At 51.4% G+C, this 13,299-nt stretch overlaps 1 protein-coding gene across 8 annotated transcripts in view; it reads left to right on the top strand.

Annotated features, from left to right (window-relative positions):
• Window positions 1-13,299, top strand: part of ACACA (acetyl-CoA carboxylase alpha) — a 100,766-nt gene that overhangs the window by 29,283 nt on the left and 58,184 nt on the right. For 6 of the 8 annotated variants that reach the window (XM_077787580.1, XM_077787582.1, XM_077787579.1 and 3 more), the window contains 6 exons: window positions 375-499; window positions 3,629-3,742; window positions 5,164-5,277; window positions 5,882-5,971; window positions 6,360-6,478; window positions 13,117-13,140. In XM_077787580.1, the coding sequence (XP_077643706.1) occupies window positions 375-499; window positions 3,629-3,742; window positions 5,164-5,277; window positions 5,882-5,971; window positions 6,360-6,478; window positions 13,117-13,140 (586 nt within the window). The remainder of the gene's footprint in view (window positions 1-374; window positions 500-3,628; window positions 3,743-5,163; window positions 5,278-5,881; window positions 5,972-6,359; window positions 6,479-13,116; window positions 13,141-13,299) is intronic. The other 2 variants (XM_077787583.1, XM_077787581.1) reach the window with 1 other exon arrangement.

The following is a 13,299-nucleotide window of genomic DNA, read 5'->3' as shown; positions in this document are numbered from 1 at the left end:
TCATTCCACCCCTGCCATGGCAGGGACACCTTCCACAGTCCCAGGCTGCTCCAAGCCCTGTCCAACCTGGCCTTGGGCACTTCCAGGGATCCAGGGGCAGCCACAGCTGCTCTGGGCACCTGTGCCAGGGCCTGCCCACCCTCACAGGGAGGAATTTTTTTTCTAATACCCAACCTAACCCTGCTCCCTGTCAGTGTGAAGCCATGTCCTGTCACTCCATCCCTTGTAAATAGTCTCTCTGCATCTTCCTTGTCGGCTTCAAGCCATGGAGATCCTCAAAAAACACGTGGGAAAATAAAGACACATGTAATAACTTGCAATCCTTGCCACAGAGGTGTGAAGACTGGAAAAGAAATGTGCATTTCTGCCTGCAGGTCACTATGACAAGTGTGTCTTCACCCTTCGTGAGGAGAACAAGAGTGACATGAACGCGGTGCTGAACTACATCTTCTCCCACGCCCAGGTCACCAAGAAGAACCTGCTGGTTACAATGCTCATCGTAAGTGGCTGCTGCTTCCCCTCTCTCTTTTTCCCCTCTCTCTTTTGCCCCTCTCTCTTTTTTTCCCTCTCTCTTTTTTTCCCTCTCTCTTTTTTTCCCTCTCTCTTTTTTTCCCTCTCTCTTTTTTTCCCTCTCTCTTTTTTTTTTTTCTCTCTCCTTATTCCTCTTTCTTTTCTCCCTTTTGTCTTTTATTTTACAGCCCTAATGTGGTCTGTTACTGCCAAAAAACATCCAAAGTAGCCATCCACAAAATAACTCTCCAAAGCAAAAAAAGTGACATAATTTTCCTAGACTGAAGCTGGGTTTCTTAGATTCTCATTTGTAAGATGTAATGATCCTGGCGTTCTTTCTTCCTGGCTCTCCTTTTTCCCCCTTTTTTTCCCCTTTTTTTCCCCCTTCCCCTTTTTGGTGTGTGCTGTGATTGTAAGTAACGCTTGCCTTAAGAATCTCATTATTTGAACACGGAGCCATATTTCCTCTGAGGATTCTGGAGTAGCTTTGAGCCGGGGCTGTTCATTTCTCAAGTAATCACGCTGGCGTGATGGAGAGAGAAAATGGCAGCTGTTCACAGCTCAGGCCTTCAATTTTCTTCAGAGTCCAGTCACTCAAGTGTGTAATTACACGGGGGTGCCGGCGAGGCGTTAGCCCTTGTCAGGGAGCTGGGCTGAGGCTTTGCTGCTGCCTTTGCCAATCAGTGCAGGCAGAGCCAGTCCTGCCTTTGGGTTGTTGTTGTCATCCTGCTCATTCCTTGCTAGGACAGCACTGGAGCTTTCAGGCTGGGTTGTCACCTCGTGCGGGCTGTGCCTCGCTGCCTCTTGTGAGGAGACCTCCGAGAGCCTCCCTTGTCCCTTGCTGGTCATTCTTCCCACCAGTCAGTTCTGCTCCAGTAAAGGCCAACATCCCAGCGTGCCAGAGCCTGAAGCAGCAGGGAGATCTGGTGGAAGAGCCACTCCTGGTTACCCAAGGCCATGGTGCTGCCTCATGGGGCACAGGGCTTTCTCCTCTGCAGTGGGAGCAGGAGCTCAGGAGGGACAACACGGTCACCCCTGGCACAACTGAGCTTCCAGGCACTCCATTAACCAAATAACCATCAACTCTCCCCTTCCAACATTGGGAGCAGGAGCTCAGGAGGGACAACATGGTCACCCCTGGCACAGCTGGGGTGTCCCTGAGCTTCCAACACTCCATGAGCCAAAAGACCATAAATTCTTCCCTTCCAACTCGTGGCATGCTGGCTGTGAGCACGGTGACAGCTGTGGTGTTTTTGGGGGGCAGGCTGTTTGTGTGGGTGGGGTCAGGCCAGCCTCGCTGCCTGTCTGGCTGTTATTGATGGGTCCCAGGAATCCATCATTAACCAGGGGCTCTGAGGATGGCTTTAGTAATGGTGTTGTGCTGCCATCACTCACCTTTTTTAGCCAGCAGGCACTGAAGGCAGGGTGGGAACTGCTTCATCCTTCATGCATCTGTTGAAATATGGTGTGATTTCTTGTGGTGTGTTCATTTCCTGTGCTTAACTTATGCATGTCCTGGCCTGAGCAGGATGGAGTGGCTGGTGGCATGGTAGGGTCCTGTGTCCTGTTAGATTTCTGTTCCCTGGAGCAGCAGCATGACAACACCCAGGAGTTTGTGTTTCAAATCCAGCAGTCCTTGAATTCCTCACTGTCCCCACAGTGTCCTGGAGTGGATAAATGCACAGAACTCCCTTTGGGAGCAGTCACACTCGTGTTTGGTGGCCCAGGAGGGGACAGCAGTCTGATCAGAGTTAGGAGCTCAGATGTTTTCCCCCTGGGAGATCTGTGTGATCATTCCTTGAGGTGCCACCGTGCCCGAGTGGGGATGGAGAGAAGGGGATCAAGAGCAGTGTGAGGGAAAAACTCCACTGGAATCTCGTGGAGTATGAGCTGTAGTGGAGTTATTCACTCTATGGGACTTCTGTATGATTTGGCTTTGGTTTTTAATTTATTTTCCATGGCAGATTTGTCAATCCCACCTGCTGCACAGAGGTTTTCCCCTTCTCCTTTTCTAGTTCTTGGATCTTCAAGTGGCCTGTTCTGGTCTGTAGGTGTTTAGGATCTCTTGAAACTTTTAGGCACCAGCTCTTTCTCGTGGCAAATCCCTGTTTCATCTCACATTTCCCTCCTATGATTAATTTATCAAGACAAGCTGTTAAGTGCTGGGTGGAAGAATCACGTTAGAGGCTCCTCGAGGGTTTCCAACTTCAGGGTGGGAGGGAGGAAGCTCACAAGAAGTGTTGAAGAATGTGGGATTATTCATGAGAATTGAAATTATTTTTGGAAGAAGGTCTTTACTGTTGGCATTTTTTGAATGGATGAATTCACAAGAGTTTTGGAACAGCATTAACACTGGAAGTTTGTGCTCTTCAGTTTTGTTGTTCTATCCAGCCAATTTAGGCAGCAAGGTAAGCTTGTGGATTTCCTCAGATCCAGGATTCTCTGGTTAGAAGAAATATTATGGAGTCAGTCCAGTGCTGTGGCAGGAAATAATAGGTTTAGTTAGCTTTGCTTAGCCTTGCCAGAGGAACAACAGATCTTTTTTCTGGTGTTGGCTGAAGCTGCACAAAGCTTGGGTGGTTTGTGGCTGTGGGGTAGTGGGGACTTCTGAGGTTTGAGGTGTTTTTGTAAGTGGATGTCAGGAGGTTCTGTGGCAGTGTAACTCTGGTCACCCTTCATGGAGAAGGTTTACTGACCTTTATGTGTTCCACAAGTGTCTGGCTACAGTTTAAGCTCTTTGGATTTTGCATTGTTGCGAACTTCTGTACCAGAAGGAGAAAATTCTGGTACAAACCTGAAACTGGGTAATGGGAAAAGGTTTTCTGAGTCTCTCTGAGAAGTCAGCATTCCTCATGTGTTTGGGTGCCATAACATATGCTACAAACAGAATGGGAGGAGGTGCCTGTCCCTTCTTTCACCTTTTATTTATGTGTGTAAAATTGTTGAGTGCTGATGTGTCCTTGTCAGCACAGAATTCCAGGATAATTCAGGATGGACTGCTGGGGATGGTGTGGTCCAGCCCTGAGCGTGTGCTTGCGTTCCAGTCCACGCTCCTCTGGGGGAGCACAGCTGATGCTTTCCCTCTGTTCCAAGCATTCCTTGTTCTCTGTGTCCCCAGGACCAGCTGTGTGGCCGTGACCCCACCCTGACAGACGAGCTGATCAATATCCTGACGGAGCTGACCCAGCTCAGCAAGACGACCAACGCCAAGGTGGCCCTGCGAGCGCGGCAGGTGAGGCTCCCTGCACGGCTGCTCCTGCCTGCAGTCAGCCCCCTGGCAAGCCCATAGCTCCTGATGGTTGTTTTGATCACTGTGCCAATGGGGAGGGTAGGTTCCTGTGAACAGCACTTTGGCAGTGAAGCTAATTAGCAGTGATTAACTGTGGTGACGGGGCGATGACTGCAGCACGTTCCCAGTCACTGTAATATTTAAATTTGACATGCATTCCTTTGTCCCTCCTCCTCCAAAAAGTTGTGTCTGGCTCGCACAGGAGTTCGTTGTGAGTAGCCCATGGTTTGTGTGATGGAGGAAGTGGAAATGTGTGGCCACGGTGGTTTTTGGTGGTTTTGTCATCTGCAAGCGTGACCAGCACAGGCTGCCTGGATTGTGCAGGAACCACATGGATGGGCTCTCCTGGTTCCTCAGCTGCCTTACAGTTGTGAATCCACGTGTGCAGAGAACAGGGAGAGCCATTTTCACAAGAACCAGCTGTTCTTTGCAGCTGCTAAGGAATTACCACAAAGAACTATGTTGACCTTTTGCAGGGCTTCTTCCATCCTTGAGCTGCGCTTTGTCAGTTTTGTTCTAACCTGGAAATAATTGGAAAAACTCTGGATACTGTAAATTCCAAGAGTCTGCTACAGAACTGATTAGAATGTCACATAGGCACCCAGATATTGTTGTGAGCTTCCTCTTCAGCAGTTCATTTAACCCTCCCTCTGTTGCCAGGAAGGGGTGAGAGGTTTCCTGATAGCGCTGACCCCCGAGTCTGATCACTCCTCTCACTGCACAGTCCCCATCTCCAGCCTAAAGCAGGAAAGCTCACACTTCGGGGGTCTCTCCTTTTATTTCAGAGCTTGGCTATTGAAAAGGAACACAGTGTTTGAAGCTGCTCAGTGACCTTCTGTTTCCTCCGGGATTGTGCTTGTGTCCTTGAACCGTTCTGCTATTGAACCTCCCCACAGCAACTGGGGATGCTGCTGCAGTCCTTGTGTTGCTCTTCCACTTCATTTTCCCTGCAGGCTGCTTCCATTTCCTACCTCTGCATCCTTCATGTGCAGCATTTAGTACCTGGCAGTGGTGGCTGTTCCCTGCCCTGCCCTGCCAGGAGCAGAGCATGGCTCTGGTGTGAGCCTCCCCACAGCTGCTCCCCGCCAGCTCTGCTTCCCAATTAACAGCTGGGCAGCAATCCCCAGGACTGGCAGCCCTGGCCTGCTAAATCACATGCACTGATGGAACCTGATGGAAGCTGTTCCCTCTCCCCCTGGGGAATTGCAATAACACAGACACACAGATGAGGCCGGGGAGGGGACAGGGTGTGCGGCATCACCCGCAGAACACAGGCGCCTCTTCAGGGATGGGGCAGGCTGCTGGAGCTGCCTGCTGCTGGCCCTGCATGGCTCCTTTCTCTGACATCCCCCGTGTTTCCCCAGGTTCTCATTGCTTCCCACCTGCCCTCCTACGAGCTGCGTCACAACCAGGTGGAGTCCATCTTCCTGTCGGCCATCGACATGTACGGCCACCAGTTCTGCATTGAGAACCTGCAGGTACCCCCCAGCCCCCCTCCCTGTCTCCCTGCTTCCTTCTCACTGACCTTCACGTCCCAAGGTCCTGGTGGCTTTAAGCTGTCTTGGTCTCATGTCCAGCTTTGCCCTGGTTTTTTGTTTTTGTCCCTGTGCCGAGGTGGGGATGGCCTTGTGCCAGTTCTGCACCTTCCTCCCAGGGGACAGCCGAGCAGAGGCACTGGTTCCTCCCTCTGGGCACCAGGCACGAGGAGATGGAGTGGAGCTGTGCCAGGGGAAGTCCAGATTGGACATTAGGAAAAGGTTCTTTCCCCAGAGGGTGGCACTGCCCAGGCTCCCCAGGGAATGGGCACAGCCCCGAGGCTGCCAGAGCTCCAGGGGCACCCAGATGAGCTCCTCTCATATGATTTTAGTTTGAGTCCTGTGAGCAGCAGGGAGTTGGGCTCAGTGATCCCTTCCAACTTCAGGTTTTCTATGGTTTAATATTAAAAAGTCGTAGTTCTTGATGAACAACAGGAGAAGCTTAGAAATCAGAACTAGCCAGGATTGATTTGGGGCTTTTCCATTTCTGCCTGATCCTGGTTGCAAGACACACTTTTAAACCCCTGCTTAATGTGATCTCTCCTAGAAACTCATTTTGTCTGAGACATCCATCTTTGATGTGCTTCCCAACTTCTTCTACCACAGTAACCAGGTGGTAAGAATGGCAGCTTTGGAGGTGAGTTTATTCCCATTGAGAAAAATTTGTATTTTTAATTTTTCTGTGGATCTGGTTTGTTTTGAGCACTGTCTGCAACTGTTCTGAGCAACCCTGCAAGATCTAAGATAGCTGTAGGTTGTGTGGCATTGGGCATGCTTAGAACCTGGTATTTAACAGCATTAGCATTGATAATTGAGTGAAATTTCAAATTCAAGCTGCATTTGTGTGAAGACTGAGGCGGTTGAAGGCAGCAAGTGAAAGTTCTGTCAGAGGATGATGGCTCTGGCCTCCCTCAAGGAATACATTCTGGTTGAATTAGAGTTGATCTAGCTGCTCTTGTGCAGGTGTGCTTGTTTTGTAGCTGTGAGAGGTCTCTGGGGCTGCCTGACGGGTCCTGTGCCCCCAGGTGTACGTGAGGAGAGCCTACATTGCCTACGAGCTGAACAGCGTCCAGCACCGCCAGCTGAAGGACAACACCTGCGTGGTGGAGTTCCAGTTCATGCTGCCCACCTCCCACCCCAACAGGTCAGACTGCCTCTGCAGCTGCACATCTGGGACGGGCTCCTCCTGCCCTGGCAAAGAGAGCTGGCACTAGGGCTGGTGCAGAAAAGGGGTTCATTTGGGTGCGATGGTTTTCCTGTGCTTTCTGGGTTTTAGCTTTAGTTTGGGTTGGAAGTTCTCTCTAGAATGTCAGTTCTGGCTGAATGCCGAGCCTTCCAAAAGATGTGATTCCAGACAGAATAATCAATTAATTGGAATTTTAATACAGAACAGTCAAACAGGCTCTGTCCCCTTCCTGCCAGCCCTTTCTGACTGCTTGTGTGGCTCTGCTCCTTCCTGCCTTGCCTGGATAAGGTGACATCTTTTGTGGCACAAGATTTTTTGATGGAGCAGGCCGAGATGAGAGTTTCATACAGAATGCTGAGGTTGACCCAGTTTGATTTTCAGTTTTGCATTCCTTGTGACTACGACCGAAAGCATCAACGCCTGGAGAGGAGGGGGGTGGCATCATTTCAGGAAACAAAACCTGATCATCAGAACTTACAGCAACGCTGAATCAGAGTGGTTTGGGTTGGAAGGACCCTACAGACAATCTTCTCCCAAGCCCCTGGCTTGGGGCAGGGTTGTTCCTGGGTGTCTGTGGGGCCAGCCTGCCCTGTGCTTTCCCCAGGCCGGTGCTGGAGCTCTCTGGGGTTGCTCCCTGCTGGCTCGGAGGTGGCAGTGAGTCCCCGCAGCCACCGGGTGCCACTGTTGGTCCGTGCCGGGCCCTTGCTGCCTCCTTTGTTCCCAAACATCTCTGCCCTGATCTCATTTCTGGTGGGGTCCGGTCTCGCTTGGCTGGGAATCCATCAGTACCTTTTATGAAATGGTTTTCAGGGTCTGCTTTGCTGGAAATGAGCAGCCAGCCCCCAAAGCACTCCTGCTGCAAATGGGACATGTGTCTGGGCTCATCTGTTCCCTGCATTGCTGGAATATTTGTACATAATTGCATCCTATTTTTAGTACCCCTTTGTAATGTTCCCTTCTCCCCTTCGTTCTTCCTCCGTTTCTTCTCTGCTGGCCTCGGTTGCTTTTGTTGCTCGGGGATTTTTGGCCTGCCAGTGCTCTGCTCTGTGCACAGCCTTAAGCAGACAAGGTCAGCTGGGAGAGGAGAGATGTGCCCTGCCCCAGGAGCAGCTCTTTGGCCTGGGATCTCCTCTGCCCTTAGGCTGAGTTGGCTGGGACAGTGTTCTGAGCTCAGCTCTGCTCGCTGTGCTGCTGGCAGCTGCCTCCAGCTGCCAGTGATGAATTTGGCTCCTGATGCTTGGGGCAGCTTCTTGCTCTCCCTCTGGGGTGGCTGGAGGAGCCCAGGGGCTGGTGGGTTGAAGGAGCTCTGAAGCCACACCTGGGTGTTAAACCCAGGACATGGAAACCTCAAAACTCTGTAGTTGTCCTGCTTAAATCTTCCTTGTTGTTCTTGACCACGGTCTGTGTTCATCGTGTGCTTTTCTGTGTCTTTTGTAGCACAAATTCTTAGGCTGAAAAGGTAAAAATGCATACCAAGGGCAAAGCCCAAGGCCAAAATATCCCAGAATGTCCCTGGAGGCTCAGCAGGGCTGGTGATCCAGGAGCAGATGCCATGGAACCCTCAGGAGAGCATTCCCTTGGGGAGCTGCTGTTACATGATGCCACACATTTTTCACCACTGCCTCAGATATCTTTATGCCCTGGTCCCTTTGTGTCAGATGTCTGTGAACCTTTGAGAACCCGAGTTTTATGGAAGCAAACATTCATGTAGAGAAAACAGAGAACTGCTAATGGTTTAAATTCTAATTAGGATTTTAAATTTGTATTTAAATTCTTCGTTATTGGTATTTAACCCTGCTATGCCTTTACTTAATTGTGGCAGAAGCAATCCCAGCCTCTCCCTCTGGGCTGCCTGATCAGAGCTCGGGCTCAGACTTTGTGGCTTTGGCCATGGAAGGATTGCCATCAGCTGCCCACAGGGAAGCAGAGAGGACAGAAAAGCTGTTCAATCTGCTGACAAAGTCACAGAAGTGCAACTTGCTCCTGGTGGGTTCTGTGGGCAGAAACTGCTTGGGGAATTATTTGTTTAAATTAACAGCAAACATCCTAATGCAAGAATCCCCACTGAAGAGCAAGGGAAAGTCAGGGGGAGGAAAACAGCTTCTAATGGGAAGCACAGAGGGCTCTGAGAGTCCATCAGCATCCCTGTGCCCGTGCAGGGCAGATGAGGAGTGCAGTGTCACCATCTGGCAGCAAATGGGCTTTGGGAGCCCCCTCTGTGCAGAAATCCCATCTGGAGGCGTGGATCCAGGGCATCTCTGGGATGCCAGTGGCCACAGGCTGCTCAGGGGGCTGCAGGGTGCCATCCTGGCCTGGGCACGAGCTGCCAGGCTCCTGGGGAGAGGCTGGCAGGGGGAAAGGAGCCCTGCTCAGGGCTGGGCTCGGCTGTGTGCGTTGTGCCAGCCCTGCTGCCGTGGGCAGAGGGGCAGAGCTGAGTGCTCAGAGGGTTCAGCTGCCTTTGTGGCACGGCAGCCCAGGTGACAGACCCTGAAAGGCCTTTCTGAGGTGCTCATGAAACGGGCCTTGCCTAATCTTAGCTTCAAATCTTCTGTTCAAAGAAACATTGTGTGTGGAGGAGAGGGAATTATAGTGCTTTTTCAACAAAAGTGTTTCTTTCTAATCCCCTCTCCTCTCCTGCTTTCCAGCAGCCTTTCTTATGTCTGAAGCTGTAAGGTTTAAATTAAACTGGGACATTGTCTGCTGTAGCCAGCTCTTGGAGCCTGCTGCTGCCCTGCTCCTCCCAGAGCATCTCCTTCCCTCCAGCTCCCCCAGCCAGGCTGCTCAGCTTGATCCCCCCTTCCCCAGGAGCAGATGTGCTGCAGGATCAGGAGAGAAGAGCTTGGAGATAAATGTGCTCCCACCAAACAGATCCCTGTTTTTCTCAGAGCTGCATGTGTCCCCTATGGCAGATGCTGACAAGGAGACTTAGAGGTGCTGGATATATCCTGATTTTGGGGTGTGGCAGGGATAGCCTGGGGCTCTGCCTTGTGCTTTGTGGAGCCCCAGAGGAAGCTGAAATAGAGCCCAGCCTAGTTTTGGTCCCTGCTGCTTCAGCCTTGCCTTCCCAGCCCCTCTGGGCACTGAGCCCACAGTCCCTTGGAGCACCCCCAGCTGCCACACTGGGATTGGGATGTCCTGGGTCAGGATGTAGCACTGGAAGGAGGAGTAAGGGAAGGTTTAGCCCTGCAGGTGAAGTGTTGATAATGAGGCAAGTGTGGCTCTGGGGGCTCCACAAAGGAGATGTCTGCCTCTGGAGCTGGGAATGCACACTCCACAAACAGGGATGCAGAGGCAAAAATCTGGGTTGGATTCGTTCCTGGGGCTGCAGCCTGTTTTCCATGTGACTTCAAGGGTGGAAGTGAAGCTTAGGAGTGGTTTGTTTTGCATTTCATCATCATCATCACACTGCAGAATGGCCTGGGGTGGAAGGACCTCAAAGCCCATCTCGTTCAGTGGACAGGGAACTTCCCACTAGTCCAGGCTGTTCAGAGCCCCATCAAGGGTGTTTCCATCAGTACAGGTGTCTCAGCTATCTTGTGCTTGGTTTGGCCTCCCTGGGATCTCCTCCCTCTGTGCTTGTGGATGTTTGTTCATGTCCCACCTTGGACTTTGGTGTTGCTGATTTCAGGGCCCAGGAGTGGTGCATGGTCTCTCCCTGCTGTCTCCTGATGTTTTATCATCTATGGGGAGTTTTGGTGGTTCCTTTTTGTCAGCCTCTTCCTTAGCTTACAGGTAGAAACCATTTGGAAGGCTGAAATATCCCTGGTCCCAAACAGAGCTTTTGTAAGAACCCCACACTCACTCGCATTTACAGCAGCGTGTACAGGTTTTTTACCCTGCTATCATTTTACAATGATCTACTCATAAAATGTGATTTTCTGACAAAGTGACAGCATTTTCTGTGGACTGTTTGCTGGAGCAGCCTCTGGCATCAACCTCTGGATGCCAGGAGTGACCCAGCCGTGCTGCTGTGGGCTCTGACCCTACCTGGAGCCCCAAAGGGGAAACCCATGGGGAGTCAGGCAGCCTGGGGTCCCCTCCTCGTTGTGAGAGTGGTTTGTAAGGGAGGGAGGAGGGGAGGACGATTCCAGGACACCTGTAAATCCCTGCAGCTCAGGGCTGAGGTTTGATGTTAATTAGGCAGCAGGCAGCAGTAATGTGCTGCCGTTCCCTTGGCTTGCCTGCCTCGGAAAGGGCAAAATCTTCCAGCAGAGCAAAGAAGGGGCTGTGGAAGGGGCAGCAAACTGAATGGAACGAGGATAATTTTATGCAAATTGGACTTCTGTAGCAGATTCAGCTTGGCTGAATCACAGAGGGAGCAGAAGAATAAGGGAAGAGAGAGGGAGAGGAAAAACTCAATCAAAATGTATGGTTTGAGGCATGTTTCACTGCCTTCTGGTTAGATTCTTCTGCAGAAATGAAGAAACATAAGAGGAATGGCACTGGTCAGAGCCAGTGGAATTGCTCTTTCTCCTGTGGTACTGCTGTTAATAACTACAAGTGGGTTATTGAGCCAGCCTGTGCTGATTCTGCTTTGCTGCCTCGTTTCCAAAGCTTTGCCCTGCGCTGGCACTCGCCCACAGCTGAGCTCGGCGTGCCTGCCCACGGCGTGGGCTCCTGTTCCTCCCAGAGAAAGGGACAGAAAAGGAGGAGGGGGCACAGGGAACCGAATTCAGGGTGCCCAGAGGGAGCAGGAGGGATGGGGCCAGCGGGGCTGCAGCAGAGCCCTGCTCAGGAACACTTCCAGGCCATCCTGGGGCTGAGCAGGGCTCAGAGAAGGGCTGGGCTGGTGTGGAGGACAGGCTGGGAGCTCTGACGTGGCCCTGGCACAGAACCTGGGGATGGTTTGGGCTGGAAAGGACCTTAAAGGTCTTTTATTCCACCCCTACCATGGGCAGGGACACCTTCCACTGTCCCAGGCTGCTCCAAGCCCCGTCCAAGCTGGGCACTGCCAGGGATCCAGGGGCAGCCACAACTTCTGTGGGTACCTGTGCCAGGGCCTGCCACCCTCACAGAGAGGAATTTCTCCCTGACATCCCGTTTGAACCTGCTCTCTTTCACTTTCAGTGCACTCCTCCTGGTCCTGTTTCCCTCCTGTGTGGAGTGGCAGGAGAAGCTCCCAGAGCACAGCACCAGGGTGCCCTTCTTGAGGCTGGGCTGAACATTTGTTGTGCTGTTTTTTCATCCCTCTCTTTCCTGAAAGCCTTCCAGGGACGGCTTCAGGAGGGTTCCTGCTGGGGGTAGGAACTGCCAGTCCTCTCCAGACTATTTTTTCCAACTGAAGTAGATCACATGCAGCTTTCCCACTCTTTGCCAAGCTCAAAAAATAGTCCCAACCCCCCGAGGGCTGGAGGCCCGTTCTGTCCTGACCACAGGCTCTGCAGTACAGGGTCTGTCCCCACCATCCCCCCCAAAATTGAATATTTGTGTTACTTACACCATGACAGATCTGTTTTTAAGTATTTTTTTTCCCCCACGTGGTTTAAGGAGACAATGGGAATTTTTTGTGCCTCAGTGATGCACCCAACACATCACCTTGTAGGGAAGGTGACTCTGCTGTGGCCAAACCAGCCTGGGACAGGAGCAGGGACGGCAGGCTGATCAGTGTGACCATGGCATATACTGGTCATCAAGCAGTGGGCTTTGTGCTCAGCAACTTGGGGTCTTGCCTATGGGCTAGGATGTCACAAAAGTTTGTGGTTTTATCTCCTGAGGGGAAGGGGGCGAGTGCCCACTCACATGTTCCTCAAAGCTCTCCTTTCCATCTTTTAATTATTGCTAATCCCTTTGCACAAGCCTCCTCTGTGCACGGATTTTTTTTTTATTTAATCTGTGCTACTTTGCATGTCAGATCCCAGCCATTTTTCCATCCTGCATGGAGCACTCTCCTGGCTGTTGCTGCTGTGGGCTGGGCTGTGCTGCTGCTCTCAAAATGTGCCCCTCGCTCCCCTCTGCCTCCTGTGCATCACTGAGCCCTGGGCTGCACACAGATATGGGGAGAGCTGGGCTGGTGTTATAAAAGAATGGTAAAGTTTTCCTCAAATCAGCCTTAAAGTTGTTCTTTTTAGCCTTGAGGTTGTTCTTTTTAGCACTGAATGCTGAAAATGCAACGTGTTCCGTGGTGGTGCTCTCTTTGTCCCTGCCTTGTGGGAGCCTGTGCGTGGGCTGCTGCTTAGCCTGGAGCTTTGGCACTGAGGATTTGGCTTGTTTTCCTCAAACTGTTGCAATTTTCCTGTGTGAGGTGGTAATTTATTTATTTACTTTTTCTTTTTGCGTCTCTGCTGCTTGCTGCTCTGTCAGGCAGTGCAAGCTCTCGCTCTGCACTTGCTGTGTGCAAAGGGCTTGCAGTGGGGACCCTGAAGGGTGGACAGGAACGTGGGGTCCCTTGCACGTGCCAAGTGTTTTCCTGGTTTATTCCATGATTTGCATGCTCCCTGCATGGCCTGGCTGTGCCCTGGTGGACTGGGGTGGTGGCAGGCAGCTCTCCCTGACAAATTTGGGACAGTCGGGTGTGAAGATGTTGCTGGTTGTGTGCATCGGTTTGATGATGGCTTTCACTAACCAGTCTGTGACTAACTGTGCTTGTTTGATTTCAGAGGGAACATCCCCACGCTAAACAGGTACAGTACTCCTCATCTTCTCCGATTTCAAAAGCCACACTAGAAAGAGGGAGCCTAATCCTGAATGTTTCAGCATGTTTTGTCGTACTGCCCTTCTCTTTACTTGGAAAACTCTCCACCATAACTCTTCTTTTACTTTCCCTTTTCCTCTCCCTTTGT

The sequence above is a fragment of the Lonchura striata genome, chromosome 20 (assembly GCF_046129695.1).
Source record: "Lonchura striata isolate bLonStr1 chromosome 20, bLonStr1.mat, whole genome shotgun sequence".
Classification (NCBI taxonomy): Eukaryota; Metazoa; Chordata; class Aves; order Passeriformes; family Estrildidae; genus Lonchura; species Lonchura striata.
This window is presented reverse-complemented; position numbering and strand designations above follow the sequence as displayed.